This window comes from Neophocaena asiaeorientalis, unplaced genomic scaffold (assembly GCF_003031525.2).
Source record: "Neophocaena asiaeorientalis asiaeorientalis breed wild unplaced genomic scaffold, Neophocaena_asiaeorientalis_V1.1 scaffold50, whole genome shotgun sequence".
Taxonomy (NCBI): Eukaryota; Metazoa; Chordata; class Mammalia; order Artiodactyla; family Phocoenidae; genus Neophocaena; species Neophocaena asiaeorientalis.
The window spans coordinates 1624298-1647128 of record NW_020172717.1 but is presented as its reverse complement, the minus strand read 5'-3'; the positions used below and the strand labels follow the sequence as shown (position 1 = coordinate 1647128).

Sequence of the window (22831 nt, the reverse complement as noted above, 5' to 3'; positions counted from 1 at the left end):
TTTTTTTTTTTTTTTTTTTTTTTGCGGTACGCGGGCCTCTCACTGTTGTGGCCTCTCCCGTTGCAGAGCACAGTCTCCAGACACGCAGGCCCAGCCACTCCACGACATGTGGGATCTTCCCGGACCGGGGCACGAACCCGTGTCCCCTGCATCGGCAGGCGGACTCTCAACCACTGCGCCACCAGGGAAGCCCAAAATGACTTTTTTAAAGTACTATCAAAGTTACAATAAAAAGGATCCTCTCATATCTCACAGATGGAGATGTAAACATCTCTGAGAGGAAAAAGTGGAAATATGTCTCAACAGTCTTAAAAAACCCTAACAAACCCTCTGACTCAGTGATAATTCCATTCCTAGCAAGCTAGCCTCAGGAAATAATCAGAGATGCAGACAAGTTTTGGAGTGTTGCACAACAGCTCTATTTATAATACTGGAAAATTAGAAAGAGCCTACATGTACAAAAATATAGAAATGTTATATATGTATGACATATGTATGTGTTATATATTTCATAAGATGAAATATTACATTAAAAATATTTCATTTGTACTGGGTTTTTTTGTATTGGATTTCTTCCCTCAAGACTATGTTCCAAGCATTTTCATGCCATTTACAGTCTTTAAAACCTTGATTTTTAATGGCAAGGATCTTTTTAAAAACCTCTATTCACAGGAGCTCATGAAGGAAAAACCTAACAGGGTTTGGGATGGCCAAAACACCTTCCAGGTTGCATTTATCATAGCATAATGTTGTTCCCCTGGGTACCCTCTACCAGATCCCCTATCATGAAACACCACAATCACTTCCAGGTTCCAAATGCTGCTGAGGAGTACTGACCACCTGTGATGAAGTCCAGAGAGGCAAGAGCGCCACGGTCGGGGAACTGAAACCCATGCCACATGGCTTAGACAAGCACAGGAAATGAGCATGTCTGACCAAGACCTTCAGAGTTGTCTTCATAAGCAAAGTACTGCTGCACAGCAGAGAAAATAAACACTCACTAGAGGGCAAAAGTCGGAACAATCACTAAAAGCTACTTGTACAGGCAGATCTCATCTCTATGGGAGACTGAGCTTCACAGAGTTAATTGTAGTAGATGAGCTGTCCCATCACACAGCGAGCTTCTAATCACTAGAAATGTGCGAGCAGAACCTGGACGACCATATGTAAAGACTTTCATTGCAGGAACGCCGAAAATGGGTAAAGAAATTAGACAACAAAATCTATACGATCCATCCCAATGCTCAGGTTCTCTGAACTAACAAATGCTCAATTCGCCATTTTAGACTGTTTCCTAAGTGAAATAAGGTTAGAAATGCCTTAATTAAAGTCAGGTAAATGGGGGCTTCCCCGGTGGCACAGTGGTTGAGAATCTGCCTGCCAATGCTGGAGACTCGGGTTCAAGCCCTGGTCCGGGAAGATCCCACATGCCGCGGAGCGACTGGGCCCGTGAGCCATGGACGCTGAGCCTGAGCATCTGGAGCCTGTGCTCCCCAACAAGGGAGGCCGCGATAGTGAGAGGCCCACGCGCTACAATGAAGAGTGGCGCCTGCTTGCCACAACTAGAGAAAGCCCTCGCACAGAAATGAAGACCCAACACAGCCAAAAATAAATAAATAAATATTTTTTTTTAAAAAAAAAAGGTCAGGTAAATGGTATACTATGGTCTAGAAAAATATATAAAAAAATCAATACCTAACTTATACACAAACACATTTCATCCTGTAATCTTTAAGAGATAACTACAACATTCAATCTTTTGCTTCCCATTTGGCTTCATTATCTGTGTCATACTTACAATTCTAGCCATGCTAAGCTGGAGTCCAAACACCAAGTTTAATTCTTTGCCTTTAAACCAACTCACAGCATATGTATTCTGGGCAACTGCTAAGGACTCCCCACCAATCCTAGAATAAGAAGAGAAAAATCACAGTTTTTAAAGAAATACCCCAGTTAACAAAGCAGCAGGTGTAAAATTTTGACACCCCTCCCGTCAAGAGGTGGGGTCTATGTCCCGTCCCTTGAATCTAAGTGGGCCTGTGACTGCTTCAACCAGTAGAATGTGGTGGAGGCAGGGTTGTGTGATCCCAAGGCTGGGTTATAAAAGGTGAGATCTGCCTTTCCATTCAAACATTCACACTTAGAACCCTGAGCCACCTTGTAAGAAGTCCAACTACCCTGAGTTCGCCACACTATGCGAAAGCCAAGAGAGGCCCTGTTTAGGTGCTCCAGCCAGCAGTGCCAGCCTTCAGGTCATCCCAGCTCAGGCTCCAGACATCAGGTGCACAGACACACTGTGCACGCTGTACCCTGTCCAAATTCCTGACCCACAAAGCCCACAATGTGAGGGCTGTTTTATACTAAGTGTGGGTAATTTAATACACTGCAATGACAACCACGACCAGCAATAAAAGGAGTTTGAGCTACCACATCACCATCTATGCTATATAAAATGCTCACGTGGGGAGAGCGGTCCGTACTTGTGAAAACACAAAAATTCACACTTTTCAGGCCAGTACCTTCCATATTCGACATTCTCCTACTTCCCAGATTTTAACTTTCCTTCTGTAAGTTCTACACATTGACCTTTACGTAGGAGCTTCCTCTCCCCTGCATCCTAACACCGAGTCCTCCTCATCACTGTCCGCGTCCAAAAATATCTCCCCTCTTCTACTAATCCAGATCCTATACTGATGTCAAGGCCCACTTCATCCACGAGGCCATTTCTGACCACACTTCCATCTCTGAATCCCTTTCATATGCTTATATACATTTTTTTTCCTTCTCTCTCACGTAGAGCACTTTTGGGGTGGTGTCACCTATGTCTACATGTCGTTGGTACCTGTAAAAAGCATGAGTAAGTTATGTCATCTGCATCGCTCTGGGCAGGAAGCCCAAGGCTGAACTCAGAATGGGCTTACTGAATAGACACTGAAATTCATTAAGAGCAGTTAGTCTTCTGGTAATTTACTCCTCCAAGCCTCTTCAACACGGTTCAAAAGGACCTACACATACCCGCTAAGAAGCAGCAAAATGTCCATTAATCACCAACCTAGAAAATGATGGTCTATGCTTTTCTAAATGAGGTTTAAATCACAGTCTTCAATACTACAGAAAAGCAAAACACTTAAGAAAAATATCATTTCTGGAGAACTATTTAATATTCAAACCCTACACAGAGTTAACTATGACCCCTCAAAATTGTTGCTTACTTTAAGGGAAAATTAAGACAACCATTGAGCTAGATTTCAAGGATTTGAAGTAATTCTCCAGAAGATATAATAATATATTTTTTGGTAAATCTTTAATAAATTGACAGATGAACACTAAAACAGTAATATGTTGGGATAAGTGAAATTATGCATAACTTACCCAAACACAAACCTTCCAAATTCCATCAGCCAAAAAGCACGAAATATTCCACCCAGAGCAAAAACAACCTGTAATGTAGAATATAACGTAAGAAGAAAGAAAAAGTAAGTTCAAGGAATCTAAGAGAAATAAGTGACTTATGATGAAACACAACCTCTACAATGATTTTAATATTCCTTCTTAGTAAATCTGTGAAATTTAGGTATCAAGGTTCATCTGTCTCAAGGCTTAAAATGCATTACTATGCATTACTTTACACGGGCATTTGTGAGCCCTGCTTAATTAAGTCAGGCATTCACTAAACACATCTTTGTTGGTGGAATGAGACAAGAATTCAAGAGTCACTGTCACAATGAATCAATGATCGTTTTGTCTTTTCTTACCTGTCCAACGCAAACAAAGCAACTAAAAATAATGGTGCCCCATCTGTTAGAGAAAGAGAGAGAATGAAGGAAGAGTATATCACCAAGTCCTTCTTGGGTTTCGCTGACCCCTCTGCATTCCCTCCAGAGAAAGGGGTTGGCCTCTGAAGTCAGCAGCCTTCCTAGGCTGCATGGTGACCTACAGAAGTCTTGATTCCAGAGGCTTTAGTGATGGCATATGCTTGTTTAAGCCATTATCATATCTTAAACACAACGTATTAAATAATCTTCAAGAAGTTCCCAGGGTTCCCATTTAAAAATGGACATTCTTTATAAAATTTTTATTGAGTTTAGGATTGACTCCAGGGAATCCTAGATTAAGTAATTTTAAGTGGTTGTAATTCTTGATAACTAAAAACTATCTTTAAAAGGAAAAATAGCAACCATGCTAATACACTTATGAATCTGCCTTCTCTAGTATCCCACACTCTGAATAGCTCATTAATGTTTCCCCAGAGTAATAAAATACCAGTACCAGGAGAGTTCTTAAAGATCATATTAGAAAACCATTCTTCTGAAACTCAAATCCCTCCAAAGATCCTTGTGAAATGGTCATACCAGAGTCTCCTGAATGTTCTCTAGCACTGGAAAACTGACTGTGGTCCCAAGGCACCTCACAGCCCCACCTGTCACCCTGATCAAGCAAAGTTTCCATCATACTAAGTGGAATCTGGCTCCCTGAATTTCAAACTTATTCTACCCCTTTAGACCAAGCAAATTAAATTTAAGTCCTCCTTTATACACTCTTCAAAATGTTTAAAAGTTAGTCCCCAAATTTAAACACTTATAGTTTCTTCAACTCTTTTCCACCAAACATGGTTGGAAAACCCCTCATCAGTTTGCCCTCTGCCTTCCGAAAATATTCCCAGACTACATCCCTCCTAAAGTCTCCACTAACAGCACACACACAACCAATCATTAGGATGAAAACTGACAGAGCTTATAATGTATGCCTTCCTCAGCTAAGAGGAGTGGTCACAAAAAGTTTGATGCCTAAAGAAAGGCAAAAGAGAAAATCTCATTAGGGCTGGGAGAGGTAAACACTAACTACGTGTCAAATACTGTCCTTCCATCTCTCTCAATCCTCATAACCACCTTGCAAGGCAGGAATTACTATCCATATTTTACCAATGAGGAAACTGAAGACCAGGAAGCTAGGAACAGCTCAAAAGAGCTAGGAAGTTGAGCAAGTGACAGCAAAAGGATTCAGACCCTGGTCTGCTGATTCCAAGTGAGGGCATAATTTACCTTTAGATAACTGAGCTACCATATTCCCTGAGCAGCATTTACCTTAACTGAAATACCAACCAAGTTTCGAAAACCAATTCCAGGGGCTTCCCTGGTGGTGCAGTGGTTAAGAATCCACCTGCGAATGCAGGGAACATGGGTTTGATCCATGGTCGGGGAAGATCCCACATGCCACGGAGCAACTAAGCCCGTGCGCCACAACTATTGAAGCCCACGTGCCTAGAGCCCATGCTCAGCGACAAGAGAAGCCACCACAATGAGAAGCCCACACACCACAGCGAAGAGTAGCCCCCGCTCGCCACAACTAGAAAGCCCACGCAGCAACAAAGACCCAACGCAGCCAAAAATAAATAAATTTATTTTTTTTAAAAATTCTGTAGATATAAAAATCACACACACACAAAAACTAATGCAGATTATCACAGTCAATACATAAGTTTATTCAGTTCTTTCCAGAAATACTTAATCTAGTTCTGTGTTTTCTTAATAATCGTATTTACCCATAAGTGAGATTTTTCCCAAGCTTACCGGATTCCAAATACGCGGTCTACCAAAAAGCCACCAAAGAAACACAAAACTACATTGGGCCAAGAATACCAGGCATACAGCAGCATGAATTTCGTGGTATTCACCTGCATATCCTATACGGAAAGAAAACAAAACTATTTTTTTCCAGTTAAGCTTAGCAACTAACAAATCAAAACATTCTTTCTGGAAGGGCAGGCGTTTCTTAATCATTTGCAGTTGCTAAGTGCTTTGAGACTCTCATGACATCTATGGCCGCTACCCCAGAAAAATGGTCACACCGAGGAACTTCCTGAGTGTGCAGTCATTTCAGAGGCTTCATGGAGTTCAGGATCAATCAGCTCTTCCACTACTGGGACCACTTCTGTCTGCATCTGCCTGTATCTTCTACATTTTATTCACCATGTACAACCTGCTGTGGGGTTCTATACCCACATGAAAAAGGGCCATCTTAGCTTATCCCTTCCCTCCCCTCCACTAATTCCTATCTTCCTTCCCTTTCATTCTAGAATGTGAAGGGCCAATCTATGTATTTCTTCCTATCCAAAGGTGAAAAAACTTACAAAGGAAAAAAAATATCTAAATACACAAGAAACTGTAAATATCAAATATATTTTTATAAAGCCAGACTAAAAATACTGACACGGACAATCCTCTGGAATCAGTAGCCGCATTTTAAAAATGAAATAACAACAAAAACATATTTAAGAAAGCAAAATGCTATCCTACCAAATCATCTGTCATTCCAATAATTACACAATGAGAGAAATGCAAACAAAAAACTGCCAAAATACTGTTTGGCAATACTGTGGAAATAGCAATTACTTACCTAAGATGTGAAACGATATCAAGTCACAAGTGCTATGAATGAATTTTTTGTGGCCATTCATTCCAACTCAAGAATACTCCTTGCCCACACAAATTTGGTGACAATGGATATTAAAATGGATTCATTAGACAATGTTTCAGAGCGGGCAACCTGAGAGCTGATGATGCCTCAACAGTATACCTGTTCCAGAGCCAACAAAAGAAACAAAGGTGAAAAGTCAACTTACCCGTTTAACCTGAGTCTGAAGGGCAGCAGGGTTATCATAGCAAAAATAGCTGCCTAGAAAAAGAAAAAGCAATTTTCTTTTAAGTAGTAATACTTTCCATATAAAAGTTTCAAGCTGCAATTACTACTCAAATGCTGATTTTAAACGTCTATACTAGGGGTTCGAAGACTGACACTGGAACCTTTTGTAGACCACTTCCTTGTCCACCAATATTCTCTAAATTGCAGCCAGATAATCCACAGAAAACATGCCAAGTTATTTACAAATTATGAGCCTGCATACACAGCAAATACTGGGAACCTGGATTAAGAAGTTAATCAACAACTAATTGTTCTTCCACCTTACTTTCATGATGTTTTGTATGTCTATTGTTTTATTAGCACCTTCACGAAACAGTTGTATTTTCCTTAAAGCTACCAAAACACACATACACTAAAAATTTCAAAAACATCCTCAGCAGTTTCCTAGTAATGCTACCTAAAGCCACCACTTATCTTGAGAGCAGAGGAATGGAGTTTAACTATTCTGACTAAACCTGTTTTTAAAACAAGAACTCTTAATTCTACAAACAGTATACCCAAGATCAAATAATTTAGCAAATACAGTGCCAGGAATGAACAAAAATAAAACAAGAATTCTAAAGGGTTAAATTAAAACATAATAATAACGTCTTTTGGAGGGTAAGAAAGAGAAGTGGAGAGAGGTTGGACATTCATGCACTCAGAGTTATTTTTACAGTAATAAAATCGACAGATTTTTTTATAGGCCCAGGATAATGCTGCCTCCATTTCTCCACGAACTCTGTCTAGAAGTATACATTAGAAGCCACCAGTTCAAAAGAAAGAAAACTGTCATTAGAAAGGTATGACTCTGGCTTCTGAAACCCATCCAGGGAACCATAATTTACTAGAAATAAATTGCTTAAGTACGTGGTATTTTAAGGGTTTCGTGTTGTTCTTGTTTTTTGTTCCTCAACTCAGCAATTTATGATTCCTGCTTTAATCACTGTCAGGGATACCAATCTCAGGCTTTAAAGCTAATGAATGGGCACCATCTTTCCACAGTGAGAAGAGGCGGAACAAAAAGAGATGCAAAGAAACTAAAGCCCAAAGCATCCTGCGTGCCTACTTATATATTCCAGCAGTAGCATAAAGTAATCCACCATCATGTTCCCAAATCTGTTGATTCCACCAATTCCAGCCAGCCCATGAAAAACACATGACTACTTTCATACCAAACTGATATTGACATTAGAATGTTGCTGGATAAATTAGTTGCTGGAATATAACAGAGAGATATTTTAAAGATTATCTCTAGAAACTGCTTTCAGAGTCACCAAATTTCATGACTGAAACCAAACACAAGTCCAATCCAGTTATGACTGCTTCACATTGGCAGAGCGGGAGTACAAGTACACATCTACTCACTGAAGCTATCAAGACACACTCATACGTTTTACCAAAGAGGGTGAGAAACATATAAATAACTGCCAACGAATTATTCAATCGAAAATTTTAAAGTATGTGTGGGGTTTCTTTGGGGGGAGGGGGCCAGTTAAATCTTTCTGAATTCCTTCTGAACAAAGTGTCATGAGAGGGTTACCAAGGGGGGAAGCGGGGAGTGGGACGAACTGGGAGATTGGGATTGACGCATATACACTACTATGAATAAAAGAGATAACTAATGAGAACCTACATTATAGCACAGGGAACTCTACTCAATGATCTGTCGTGACCTAAATGGGAAGGAAATCTTAAAAAGAGTGGATATATGCATACATATAACTGATTCACTTCTCTGTATGGCAGAAACGAATACAACATCATAAAGCAACTACACTCCAATAATTTTTTTTTTAAAAAAAGGATTAAAAATAGTGTCATGAGAGGAACCCTGACGATCTAGGAATTTCTTCGTATCCGTGGCCCCACGGCCCAAGCTACTAGCCTTTGGGACTTCTTGGAAGCAAAGGAGTGGGACGAAACTCGCCCAGCTCAGTCCCCTGACCCCCACCTTCGGGACGCTGAATAGCTAGCAATGTCCACAGGCTTGGATGGGGTCGCGAAAGTTAAAGACGGGAAGCCCAGGAGCTGAAGCAAGAAGCTTCCCTGAGGCCGCGTGGCACCTAGGAGCTCAGTGCAGCTCCGAGAGAAAGCCGGGAATTCCTTCTTATCAACCCCACCCCACCAGGCCAGCCGGCTCACCGAAACCAAGGAAGCACATCAGCAACAGCACCAAAAGCCGGTGCGCCAGGCGACTGGGGTCGCAGAGGGCCGGCAGCGCCGCGGGGGCAGGGGGTGTAACGGGGGCGCCTCTGCCGGCCTCGTCGGGGCCGCCGGGCAGCAGCGCCCTCACTTCCTCCTCCTCCTCCTCCATCGGGCTAACGGGAGACCGAGAGACGACAGCGACTGCAACTCCGGGAGGAAGCCGCTGCCAGAGCCCAGCGAAAACAGTGCTCACGTGACCGCAGTTACTCACGTGACGCCGCGGCCGGTCAAGCAGGGTTACGCTCACGTGAGTGGGCGTGAGCACGTGGTGGGCAGGGCCGGCAGGGAAGAAGGGGAGGTGGCGACGTTCGTTTTCTTCAGCGGCGGTCTAGGCGCGGAAACCGGCCTTCCACCGTCTACCGCGCTGTCCTCTCGTTTCTCGCCCTGCTCTCGTTGCCGTCCCCGCGCCGCTCCTTCGGAGAAAGTGCTGGCCTCCCCTCTGGCCCGACGCCAGGCGTGATCCCACCGCGAAGGAAGCGAAAACGCCCGCCGCCCTTCTCGCAGCGTTACTCTCCGCAGCCTGTTTGGCTTTTCTTAATAACACACAGTTGATTGAGCACCTTATGATGTATCAAGTTACGTGCCAGGTACTGGGAATACAAAATGGAGTGTGACAAGCTCTTGGACCTCAAAGAGTTCACGGTTTAGTTGGAGAGATGGACAGAAACTGATACTTTAAAGACCAGTTTGGTGAATGGATGAATGTAGTGAGAACCGCGGCTGAAATGAGCACTGAATTCCATAGGAATGCCTGGGAAAGGCGTTTGGGAAAGGAAGAGTAAGTGTACAGTTTAACTAGCTTTGGGGGTAACTTGGCGGCGGAGGGGGTGAGGAATGGAAACAGATTAAGTATTTCGCAGGTGAAATGGATGACGTTGTGAATAATAGTTTATGAGGTCTGAGAGAAAGGCAGGATTTGAGAACATCTCCCAGATTTCTAGCGTGGGCTCCCCAATGTAGATCAGAATATAGGAAGAGAAGAGAGTGGGGGAGGATGCCAGAGAAGATAGATCAGTTTGGAATGTGTTGCCTTTGAGATGTCTGCACAAGAGGACTCCACTTTCCACCTCCCATGGTCCTTCAGCTCCAAAGGAGGAGCCCCCGGTCTAATAAAGCTGACTTTTGTTAGAAAATCTTCCCAATCACAGTGGTCACTTCTCTGTCCTCATCTTACTCCACTTCTCAGCATCAGTTGATGCAGTTGACAGCCCCCTTCTCATGGCCTCCTTGACACTACACTTGCCTTGTTTTCCTCCTAGTTTACTGGGCTCTCATTTGCTGTCTCATTTGTCAGCTCCTCCTCTTCTACCTGAACTCTAAGTGTTCAAGGGCTCCAAAATCCAGTCCTGGGCTCTCTTCCACTCATCCAGCCCCATAGCTTTAAATATCATCACTGTTCTGTACTATCCAATAGGTAGCCATCACCACATGTGACAAGTTATTTTCTAGGAATTCTCTTCATATCCTTTGCTTATGTTTTCAGATGAGTCGTTCGCTTTCTCTTACTGATGAAATTGGCTTTGTCAGTGATGTGAGATAATTTCTTTTGACTACCATATAGTTTTTTAGTGTAAATGTTTTTTTTTTTTTCAGAACTCCAGGGATTTGCTTCCCACACAAGATTTTCAGCAGCCTTAATTGGGTTTCCTACTTCCACTGTTGCATTTCTGTGATATGTTGCCCACACAGCAAATCAGAATGATCTTTTCGGTTAGTTTTGGGGTTTGGTTTGTCAAAGGATAATGAGACAACCGTCCACATGTGAATTAAAAAAGACAAAACTGGAGTTACTGCGTACTCTTGTAAGCGAGAGCTGTGTGGGTATGCACAGTGTCACCAAGCAGCAGGCCGTGGATCCTGTATAGGACTTACAGGAAGTACGGAGTTCAGAGACAGGTACATTTAGGAGGCAAAGGGTTGGGCGTCATCTGTCTAACTGCACTGGCTAATACCTCCAGTTCAGCGTTAGATAGCAGTGGAAATAGTGCACATTCTTACCTTGGACCTGGGTAAATACTAAACAAACAAAAAAGGGGGAGACGGGAAAGCTCTTCCTTACAGTGGAGACCCAACTAACAAATGTAGAAGGAACGATGGAGGTAAAACATCACAACTTAGCAACCATCATAGTACTGATTCAGACAAGAATCATCAATGTTTGCTGAAATTAGTGGGTGAAATTTTGAGGAGGGGTAAGATACATATATAGTCTCAAAGTATCTCTTCACAAGACACTTATTAATTATAAAAAGAAAAAATAATGGAAAAACCTGGCACACACCACCTGAACCAGGCGATCAAAGGTAATATGACCAGTACTGAGATAAACTGACATCACGTGCCTCCTGATATTATGCACTGAAATGGACACAGCCCTCTGTAGTAGACCTACCAAAAGCTCATGCTTAAATCTAACCTTGAGGAAACATCAGACAAACCCAAATCGAGGGACATTCTACAAAATAAGTGCCCTGTACTCCTTAAAAAAGTCAATGTCATAAAAGACTAAGGAACTGTTCCTGATTAAAGCAGACTAACGGGGCATGACCACTGACTACAACATGTGATCCAGAATTTCTTTAGTTGTAAGAAGCATTATTGGGTCAGTTGACAAAATCCAAATAAGGCCTATGATTAGATAATTTATACTCTATCAATGTCATTTCCTTATTTTGACTATCACACTGTGGTTATGAAAGAGAGAATACTTCCTTTTAGAAAACGCACACTGAGATACTTAGTACCAACTTACCTGAAGCTTACTTTCAAACAGTTCCAAAAAATGTGTGTGTGTATGCATACATGTATGTATATGTGTATATGTATGCAGAGGGAGGGAAAGAAATCAAATGTGGTAAAATGTTAACATTTAAGGGATCTGGGTACAGGATATATGGGAATTCTTTGTACTAGTCTTACAACTTTTATGTAGGTCTGAAATTATGTCCACCAGACTTTAACCTCATGAGAGCCTTGTGCATCTTTCTATTTCAAACACCTTGCACAGGACCCAGCTTGAAAAAAATGCTGAAGTGGATGGATGAAGGCCCTTAAATCTGGGGAGAGTTGCACCAGCTCATGGTATAATAAGGAAAGCATACTGCCATGGAAAAGCCCATTCCTGCCTGTAAAATAAGCATGCTTATTCTACCTGCATCGACCTTTTATGAGTCAAGCAAGTCACACTTAAAATTACTGAGTGATGGAAAAATAGGAGTGAGGGTATAGGTGTAGATTTTATCATCTGGCCAGGACACAAGGCCATTAGATTGACCAGCTGGTTTCATTGGTGTGGGGATGGCTGTAGCCTCTGGAGCAAAGTTAGCCCCACAGGCAGAGAAGAGGGTAGGGTTCTCTCAAAAATCTGAGTTCTAGATTCAGCCTTCACCTGCCTTTGCTTCCTACCACTCATCCTGAGGGCTGTGTGGGTCAAAACATTCCCCTAAACCCATCCTATTCGGAAGCCAAGCTGGAAACCATATAGTCTTCATCAGTGTCTTCTTTCCCTCCTGGGTCTGCCCCAAACCCACCTCTCCCCACCAGCAGTGTGAGTTTCTAACGCAGGACAAGCAGTAATAAATGAGCTTGATCTCAAAGAACAGAGAAGACTGAGGGAGGAGGAAGAGGAGATTGAACGTATTTCAGGCAAAAGCGACATCATATGCAAAGGCTTAGAAAGATATTCAAAAGCACATCAACTGGCATATCAGCTTCATCCAATTCTATGTGGAATATGTTCCAAGGAAAGCTTTGGATATAATATAAATAATTTTTAGGTTGATGTAAGTCCTGGAACTAGAATTTAAGTCTGTTTTTTCCATTTATCAACTCATAACAAATATTTTATAGGTCTCTGGTCAAGTTTATACGATCAGAATGAAAATATTGTAGATCCTTATTTGAATGAGGTACCAATTTTTAGAAGAAAGGTATGTGGTTTAGTAGTATAAGATTGCCTTTATATTTTAGAGTTTAATTGGCAAAACTCGTGGACCAGATCATGTAAAGGCATCCACTGGGAGGTCTGGGGAGCCTTGGCTAATTCACCTACTAATCATTCTTTAACTGCCTTTGTTTTCTTTTCTTTTTGGACATTACCATCCGTGACCTGAGAGCCTGTGTCTTTCACACATTTTGCCTGTTAACTTGCCTTTGACTGTCCCTGGTATGGAGAAAGCTCTTTCTTCACCTCTCAGCTCTGGGACTCAGGTAATGTTCCTGTTCATTCATTAACATTTCTCTCAGCAATACGTTTGCAAGGAAGTCCACTCTGAATATCTACTTCCTTTGTCCAGAATAGAAAATTCAGTCTTTATAAGGAACAATAGCATAATATAAAATTGAAATGATGTCCTCATAAAGCATAATTTTAAAAGGTGCTTGAAATAGAAGTGCTTTTTTCAATAAGAAAAGATATTCACTATATGATTTGGGCTCATTTCAGATTTTAATTTTCCTATCAGTAAGAATCATATTTGTGACCTGCATAACTCACTGGGATGCCAAAGTGATAGTGGGATTTTTAAGCATGTCCATGTCCTCATACGGAAAAATATGAACAATAAATACTAATCTTAATGTCTTTTGGGTACAAAGTCTTGAATCTAAAATAATTAAAGCCAAAGAGTAGTCTTTATGGATCACAGCCTCTGCAGCCAAACTTTTTTTTTAAAGGTCTGAAAGAATGTTTACATGCTCAGTAAATAATGCTTTTTATTATATAGCAAAATACATAAGAATCATTTAGATCTATTTTATACACTTCCCATGGAATAATTCTGTTTTCCTCATTTGTTTATGGCAAACTCGAGTCCTGAAGGAGCAGAATTTGTTGCAATACAAATTAGTGAGTGAACGAAGATTAAAAGTAAAGTACTGTATAACTTACTTCAAACCACTGGTTAAAAGAAGGAAAAGGATTGCAAAAGATATTACATTATTTATTTATATATATATGACTATTCCACTGAATGAAAAAATTCATTAAAAATGCAAAAATCTATGGAAGTATTGGAAATATGTGAAGCAATATGACCAAACAATAATAAAGAGATATGTAATACAGAATTACAAAATGAAGAAGAAAAGATAAGAAAAGACTAACACCAAAACCAGCACCTTGTAAAAGCAGCCTTAGAAAGTAAATACGAGTGTGCTGGTACAGCAGCATATGAGGTTTCCCACTGGGAAGAATAAAAATTGGGAAGGGGAAAACTCTTACACCTCAGAGCTCAGAGCCTCTGACCCTCAGATGCCAGCATGACTGTTAGAGCTGTAAGTACATGCGTGTGAAATCTGAGAGTAAATACATACGTGTGTTTCCATTTATACAGATGGGCACATTATTATGTTTTGAAAACTAATTAAAAACTAAGGGGGCTTCCCTGGTGGCGCAGTGGTTGAGAGTCCGCCTGTCGATGCAGGGGACACGGGTTCGTGCCCCGGTCCGGGAAGATCCCACATGCCGCGGAGCGGCTGGGCCCGTGAGCCATGGCCACTGAGCCTGCGCTTCCGGAGCCTGTGCTCCGCAGCGGGAGAGGCCACAACAGTGAGAGGCCCGTGTACCGCAAAAAAACCAAAAAACTAAGGGACCTGCTCCCAAAAATACTAAGTTGGTGAATATGTGAGGATGAAGAGGAGAAAAGTCTGGCTTATGGAGCACAAAGATAGGTACAATGCCTAGGATAAAATGCCATCCAAAATTGCCCCAGATTTCTAACACCAATGATTAAATTTATGTCCTACAGACTTCAATTTTTAATAGTTATATCTCTCTTACTATGAGCGTTATCTATGTATGCATTCTTCTTCCAAACTATTTCTGTTTTTCTCTTTCTGTATGTGTCCAGCTATGCATTCATTCATATGCTTATACACTTATCTGCCTATTTGTCTACTATAGTTGTGGAAGTCTGTTTTACAGTCTAATTGCAAAAATAAACTCACCATATTTTTCCTCCTTCATAACAGGAGAAGGGAGTCAGGAAAGAATAGGTAATATTACACTTGCTAATTGGAAAAATCTAAAGGAACTCTCCCTCTTGGTAAAATAAAAAATGCAATACAAATTAGTGAGTGAACGAAGATTAAAAGTAAAGTACTGTATAACTTACTTCAAACCACTGGTTAAAAGAAGGAAAAGGATTGCAAAAGATATTACATTATTTATTTATATATATATGACTATTCCACTGAATGAAAAAATTCATTAAAAATGCAAAAATCTATGGAAGTATTGGAAATATGTGAAGCAATATGACCAAACAATAATAAAGAGATATGTAATACAGAATTACAAAATGAAGAAGAAAAGATAAGAAAAGACTAACACCAAAACCAGCACCTTGTAAAAGCAGCCTTAGAAAGTAAATACGAGTGTGCTGGTACAGCAGCATATGAGGTTTCCCACTGGGAAGAATAAAAATTGGGAAGGGGAAAACTCTTACACCTCAGAGCTCAGAGCCTCTGACCCTCAGATGCCAGCATGACTGTTAGAGCTGTAAGTACATGCGTGTGAAATCTGAGAGTAAATACATACGTGTGTTTCCATTTATACAGATGGGCACATTATTATGTTTTGAAAACTAATTAAAAACTAAGGGGGCTTCCCTGGTGGCGCAGTGGTTGAGAGTCCGCCTGTCGATGCAGGGGACACGGGTTCGTGCCCCGGTCCGGGAAGATCCCACATGCCGCGGAGCGGCTGGGCCCGTGAGCCATGGCCACTGAGCCTGCGCTTCCGGAGCCTGTGCTCCGCAGCGGGAGAGGCCACAACAGTGAGAGGCCCGTGTACCGCAAAAAAACCAAAAAACTAAGGGACCTGCTCCCAAAAATACTAAGTTGGTGAATATGTGAGGATGAAGAGGAGAAAAGTCTGGCTTATGGAGCACAAAGATAGGTACAATGCCTAGGATAAAATGCCATCCAAAATTGCCCCAGATTTCTAACACCAATGATTAAATTTATGTCCTACAGACTTCAATTTTTAATAGTTATATCTCTCTTACTATGAGCGTTATCTATGTATGCATTCTTCTTCCAAACTATTTCTGTTTTTCTCTTTCTGTATGTGTCCAGCTATGCATTCATTCATATGCTTATACACTTATCTGCCTATTTGTCTACTATAGTTGTGGAAGTCTGTTTTACAGTCTAATTGCAAAAATAAACTCACCATATTTTTCCTCCTTCATAACAGGAGAAGGGAGTCAGGAAAGAATAGGTAATATTACACTTGCTAATTGGAAAAATCTAAAGGAACTCTCCCTCTTGGTAAAATAAAAAAATATATACACGTATAAATATGTATGTGTATATATGAATATAAGCAATAAAAAATATGTGCACGTGCTTATGAATTACATATTGAAGAAGAGAAAGACAAAGGATGAGCAAATATTTTAAGAAAGAATTAAGCTGTTAGAGGAACAGCCATAGGAAGTATGTATGGACACTCCTTATGCAGGTTATGGTTTTACTGTCTGAGCTCCAGTTCATCCTTTTCACCTATTCTGTGACAATTTAAATATGCTTCCTTCTCCAGCTGACACCAGTTGAGCTTTGTCAGTAGATGGCGCAGGAGAGACATCTCAGACGGAAAGGGTTTCGCCCCCAGCTCTCCTATGCTCCTTCTTGGGCTTCTGAGTGCACAGGCTCACCAGCACCTAGTTCCTGCAGCACAGGTGTTTTTTGTTTTTTGTTTTTAAGGAAAAATATTAAGAAAACCACAGCTTAATAGAAGAAAGAAATAGAGTACTATAAAATTAGTACTGTTACAAAACTATACAATAAAGATACCTCTGAAATTCTAAGAGAAAAAAGGATGAGAAAAAATTACACTAAATTAGATTAAATTAAATATAATTTAATTTAAATGACCAGCCTGCTGGAAGAACAATGATAGAAAGGGAAATATGAGCATACCTCTACAGAAGCATGGCAGATTTTACAACCTGGGAAGCAGTAATGACTTCCCTACTCTAAGCGTGAAATTTGAGTCAACACACACCCACGTCAAACAGATCAGTGTAAAATCTTGAAGTAAACAATCTTACTAGACTCTGGTCTACCTGCTGTCATCTGTTCAAGTGTGATTTGTCTGTAAATACTGCAAATGGCAGAGTCAATGTGTGATTCAATTCATATACCTAAACCCAGACATTTTTATTATCTGCTTCAGATATCTATCTGAAGCAGATATATCTACGTATGTAGGTATGTATGTATCTATCTACCTATGTATGTATGTATGTATGTATGTATGTATCTATCTATCTATCTATCTATCTATAGAATGACTATCCCTGATAGATTGCATTAGTGAGTGTATCAAGAGGGCTGGCCCATGAAAGACAAAGACAGGTATCATACCTGGCTTGAAATGCTTTTCTCATCCGTCTTTACCACGCCTGATTCACCGCAAATTTCTAGCACTAAAAATTTAAATTATCTCCTGGATTATGTAAAAAAAAAAAGTATTGTTACCAATGTCAGTCATTAAAAGTGGTTTCTCTCTGCCTAATGATCTATCCTGAAAAGCCCGCCATGTCAGTTCATATAGATCTTACTCTTTCTTTTCTTTCTCTTACCTGCATAGTACTGTATTGTATGTAGGTACCATAGTTTATTCAACCACTTTCCTATACTGAGGCATTTATTAAGTTTTCAGTATTTTGCAATTATAAATCAAGTTGCAATAAATAATTTTGTGCATATGTATTTTTATATTGTTGGAATTTTCTCAGGCTAAAGTGCGATTGCTGGGTCAAAGAATAAATGCATATGTGGTTTTGTTGGATATTGAAAATTTTCCCTTTAGAGGGGTTGTAACATTTTGTGTTGTGGAAATACCTGTTTTCCCACAGCCAGACCAAGAGAGTATATTGTCAAGCCTTTGAATTTCTGCCAATATGGATTGGCATATGCCGCATAGATTTGTAAAAATAATGTGAAGAAGTGTGTGCAACAGTGGATATAAATTGTTAAAGGTAGAAATCATTTGCTTTTGGATAGATGTGTTCAGCTATGTAGAGCATCTGTCTTCGAATGTTCTCTTTCTTTGTCACTCTTCAGAGGTAAGCTCTCTCCCCCATAGTCACGAAAGCTGTTTGGCCAGTGGATGTCACTTTTGTGCTACTTTAAGGGATAGATTCTAGTACAACCCTCTCAGTTCATATATTTTAGGACAATGACTGTCTTTAAAAATCCACCCCATGTGTTCATTAGATAAACTAGGCAAGAGTTTCTTTTCTTTTTTTTTTTTTTTTTTTTTGGAAAAGCCCAAAACTATTATGCTTAACAGGAAGGAGCGGGAGCTTTTTGAAGGGCTAAATTCAGCATGTTCTGATTTAAGCTGTGTAGTAGGTTTGAGCTGATACCTAAAATCAGCTAAATTACGAACAAACTTCATAAGCAGTGAGAACTAAACCACTATCGTGTAGCTCTTCGATGTATGTAAATATTAAGAGCTTGGCATTTTTGTCTCAAGAGTTTTTTTTTTTTTTTTTTTTTTTTTTTTGGAAAAGCCCAAGACTATTATGCTTAACAGGAAGGAGCGGGAGCTTTTTGAAGGGCTAAATTCAGCATGTTCTGATTTAAGCTGTGTAGTAGGTTTGAGCTGATACCTAAAATCAGCTAAATTACGAACAAACTTCATAAGCAGTGAGAACTAAACCACTATCGTGTAGCTCTTCGATGTATGTAAATATTAAGAGCTTGGCATTTTTGTCCTTGATGAAATGTCCTGTACAGGTTCAGAGAACTAGATGGAGAGGTTTTCCCTGCACTTCTACAAACCCCTCTCCAGCCGAGGACAATGGCTTTTTTACTTAGGACAGTATACAAACACGAAATGCAAATTTTTTAGCTTAGCTCTTGCAGTCCCTCTCCTAACACTACCTTCGTAAAATTGATCTTTAAATGAATTTCTGAAGCATTTATACATTTTTTTTAAATTGGCAAGGTCGATCTTAAGTACTGGGGAATCCTTGAATTAGTTACTTTGTGCATTAAAGGGAAAGAGAAATCTTAGCCAATCTAGGGCAGTTAAATATTCATTATTGTTGCTCTTTAGGATTCATTATCGTTTACTTCAAAAAGCAGGTAATTTTCAAATCCGAGAGAAAGAAAAGGTTAAATTCAGGGATTAGAGCTGTGTTATTTGTCATCAATCCAGCATATTTGTTATCAAAATTAATTAAATATAGTTGTTATATTTAAATAGATATTTTATCAGGAGACTCCCAGCAGAAAAATGATACCATATTCAAATTAGGATACATCAAAAAAGGTTCGAAGAATCTTAAAGACCACAAAACATTAGTTGGGATAGCCCAACTCCCCATTCTGGTATAAGCTCAATATTCAGTAAACATAACCATGATTAGTAAAACTGACAACAGTGATACACACTGAGTTCTGTTATAAACAGGTAAATCCCTCCGGATGACAGCCCTCAGGCAGGTGTGGCTGAGAGGTCATCTCCATTCTGAATCTTTCCCTCCACACTGGGGAAGTCCTGCCACACATTGTCACCTGCTGGCTCAGTCCTGTTTGGGCCTTTGTTCCGGTTGCCAGGCCGCCTGAGGTTCTTGCTTGTGCTCTTGTTCCAAGATCACCTGAAGTGCAATCTTCACAAGGGAGTTCTCAGGAGCGCCCTCTTCCTTCGGCTGTGCTTGCTAAGCGTTCGTTGTTCATCACGTGTGACCACAGGACTGGCTGTCTCACTGAGCCCATGAGGCCCTGTGGCTTCTGTGTGTTTCTCATGTGAGCACTGAATTTTTTGGCCGTGGCCTCTCTCTTCTCCCCACAGGTGGTTTTGGAGGGGGAGGAGTTTCCAAATCTGTTCTGTAAATATTGGACTTTTTTTTAAAAAAAAGAAGATTAAACTGTATGGATAGTAGAGGGTGACAGTGAACTTAGGAGAGTTACCACTTTATTACCTTCCATTCCTTGAGCGAGAATTTCACTAAGTCTGCCTAGCAACCTTGATTTTAGGAGTTGAACATGTAAATCCCTCACAGCTGTTTGAGAGGAGTAGTATTTTACCTAGAACTTCTGACAATTTTGAAAAAGCTGAAATTGGAAATTGGCTGAGAGCTCTTGAAGAATCCATTGCCATGCTAGTCTGCTGATGCATTGCAAGGAGCAAGTTGAAGCAATCTGGGCATTCTATTTCTTGTAATAAATACACATCTGCCAGCTAGTTATAAATACCTAATAGTAATAGTTAACTCTATTGAGTGCTTACTGTGTACCAAGCACTGTTTTAGGCACTTGACTTGTATTATCTGACATAATCCTCATGGCAACTCTCTGAGGTAGGTACTCCTAATATCCCCATGTGATGGATGATGAATTTCTAGCTATGTAAGTAGGAAAAGGCAGAATGAGGAAACTGTAAGTAAGCCAGAGAGTTCTGGGGAGTGTGGGAACTCTACCAAGAGCAGACAAGGTGGATCAGCCTCAGTGGACCCACACAACACCCAGACAGGGAGACTATCCCTCAATGTGTAGCCTGATGGAGGAGGCTCCGTCTGCCTAGGTGCCCCTTCTGTGGGAGAGGAAGCCTCCCATTGACCTACTCATTAGACTGAGCTAGTAAAGAGGTGAAACAAGAAACAGTAAAGCAAAGCAGGGATTCCTGTGCCCAGGACTTGAGGGTAGAGAGGGAAGAAGAAGGACCACATCTCTATCTCGAATAGATAAGGCAACCTCTCCCTTGTGCTCATGGTGCCCTGGACGAGGCTGCAGCTTACAGCATCCTCTCCTGGGAGGAAGGGCCTCTCTGGTGGGAATGAAGCACACGTAATCCATCTTCCCTGTGTTGCTAAGGCAGGTGATGAGCACCTTGGGAAAGACTGAGCAATGGTCCTACTTCATGTTTGATTTCATGTCTTTTAGGGGCTGTAGCAGAAGTGCCCCACCATATCCTCCACAGGCACATAGCATGCTTCCAGCTGCAGCTCTTGGCTTCAGGGCTGGCTGTGGCCACCAGAGCCCACTGGGCGCATGCACAGGGTAGGCTGGAAGTTCCAGATAATTAATACCAACTCAGGAGTTGGTGGATAAATATTACATCCCCCCTTGCCACATAAGTGCATGTTCTACAGTCGTTCCAAATTCCCCAGAAGAATTTTGTCCCATTCGCCCACTCTGGTAAGTTATTTGACAATATATACCTTTAAGGCCATCATCCCTTCCCTTCTTAGTGTCTCCTGGGATCACCTCCTGTGTTGAGGCCTCCAAGATCACCCCTAGGTTCAATGATTATGTAGAAGGACTCACACAACTCAGAATATATTCGTACTCGTGGTTTTGATAGATTACAGCTAGAGGACACACAGCAAACTCAGCAAAGGGAAAAGGTGCATGGGGTGAAGTCCAGAAGACCAGCAACAAGCTTCCAAGACTTCTCTCCCAGTAAATCACACAGGATGTGCTTCATTCCCCCAGCAACAAGTTGTGACATGCTGTGTGTGAAATGCTGTCTGCCAGGGAAGCTCTTGAGAAGCTCACTGTCCAATGTCCTTCATGATAGGTGGTCACATAGACACCCTCTGCCTGGCCTGTGCCCAAATCCCAGGCTCCCAAAAGGAAAGCGTGTGTTTAGCACAAACCACATTATTGGCACAGTTTAGGCACAGTGAACCATTCTTGTAAGGGTTTTGGGATCCTTCCCCAAATCCAAGTTCTCAGATGACCACCAAGGGCCTCAGGATAGCAGTGTCAGGCCTGCATGTTAATGCTTTTCTCTACCTCTCAGGTCCCTGTCTCAGGGTCATTTAATCCAGGCTAATTCTGGAGCATGCCCTGCCTCTGAGGGTACTGTCCAGTAACTGTGTCATAACTCAACATATTTGCTTTTAAAACTCCTTCATGGGCTTCCCTGGTGGCGTAGTGGTTGAGAGTCCGCCTGCCGATGCAGGGAACGTGGGTTCGTGCCCCGGTCTGGGATGATCCCACATGCCACGGAGCACCTAGGCCCGTGAGCCATGGCCGCTGAGCCTGCGCTCCGCAGCGGGAGAGGCCACAACAGTGAGAGGCCCGCGTACCGCAAAAAAAAATAATAATAATAACTCCTTCATGTTTCACTCGTTTTCACAATGCTTTGGATTTGTATAAAGTGATACTATACAAACTAAAAAGAACTGAACATGTGGTGTAGTGGCCAGACCCCTGCTCTGGGAGTCACAGGGGTCTTAACTTCTCATCCATGTGTACCTCACGTAAGGACTGGCTCACATCAGTGAACTGCAGTTTGTTACCATCAATAATCCCTTGTTAATTCCTGTTTTAGTCCATTCAGGCTACTATTGAATGAAACAGAATGCCATAGGCTGAGTAGCTTATGAATGACAGAAATTTATTTCTCACAGTTCTGGAGGCTGGCAAGTCCAGGATCAGGGTGCTGGCAGCGACAGTATCTGGTAAGAGTCTCTTTCCTGGTTCTTTTCACTGCATGCTTACATGGCAGAAGGAGCAAGGAAGCTCTCTGGCTTCTTTGTTATGAGGGCACTGATCCCACCTCCCAAAGGCACCACCTTCTAATACCATCACGTTGGGGATTAGGGTTTAACATTGAATTTTAGGGGGAAAACAAACCTTCAGTCTGTAGTAATTCACTACCTCCATAAACCCCACATTTCTTTGATTTTTGTCTAAAAATTTTAATCACTTTTATTAAGGCATAAGTTACATTCAGTAAAATGTATACCTTGTCACTGTACAAGTCAATGACTCATGACAAATGTATTCCATTATGTAACCACCACCCACATCAAAACATCACCCCCCAAAAGTCCTTCACGGCCCATTACAGTTGATCCTTTCCTCTACTCCTGTCCCTATACATCCACTGATCTGGTTCCCTTCATTACAGTTTGCCTTTTCTAGATTTTTATATAAGCAGAATCATAGAGTATGTAGTCGTCGTTGTCTGTCTTCT

At 41.2% G+C, this 22831-nt stretch overlaps 1 protein-coding gene and 1 long non-coding RNA gene across 6 annotated transcripts in view; one reads left to right on the top strand and one right to left on the bottom strand.

Moving 5' to 3' along the window:
• Positions 1–9077, bottom strand: part of MFSD1 (major facilitator superfamily domain containing 1) — a 24500-nt gene extending 15423 nt beyond the window's left edge. For 3 of the 5 annotated variants that reach the window (XM_024740154.1, XM_024740156.1, XM_024740155.1), the window contains exons 1-6: positions 8827–9077; positions 6623–6675; positions 5571–5683; positions 3756–3798; positions 3373–3440; positions 1799–1907 (exon numbers count right to left, since the gene is read on the bottom strand). In XM_024740154.1, coding sequence (XP_024595922.1) covers positions 1799–1907; positions 3373–3440; positions 3756–3798; positions 5571–5683; positions 6623–6675; positions 8827–8998 — 558 coding nt within the window. In that variant the 5' untranslated portion in view covers positions 8999–9077. The remainder of the gene's footprint in view (positions 1–1798; positions 1908–3372; positions 3441–3755; positions 3799–5570; positions 5684–6622; positions 6676–8826) is intronic. The other 2 variants (XM_024740160.1, XM_024740159.1) reach the window with 2 other exon arrangements.
• Positions 9078–9185: 108 nt separating this feature from the next.
• Positions 9186–22340, top strand: LOC112396426 (uncharacterized). Its single transcript, XR_003002565.1, has 3 exons — positions 9186–9667; positions 10483–13098; positions 22263–22340. It is a non-coding gene; the product is annotated as an uncharacterized LOC112396426 (long non-coding RNA).
• The last annotated feature ends 491 nt before the right edge of the window (positions 22341–22831 follow it).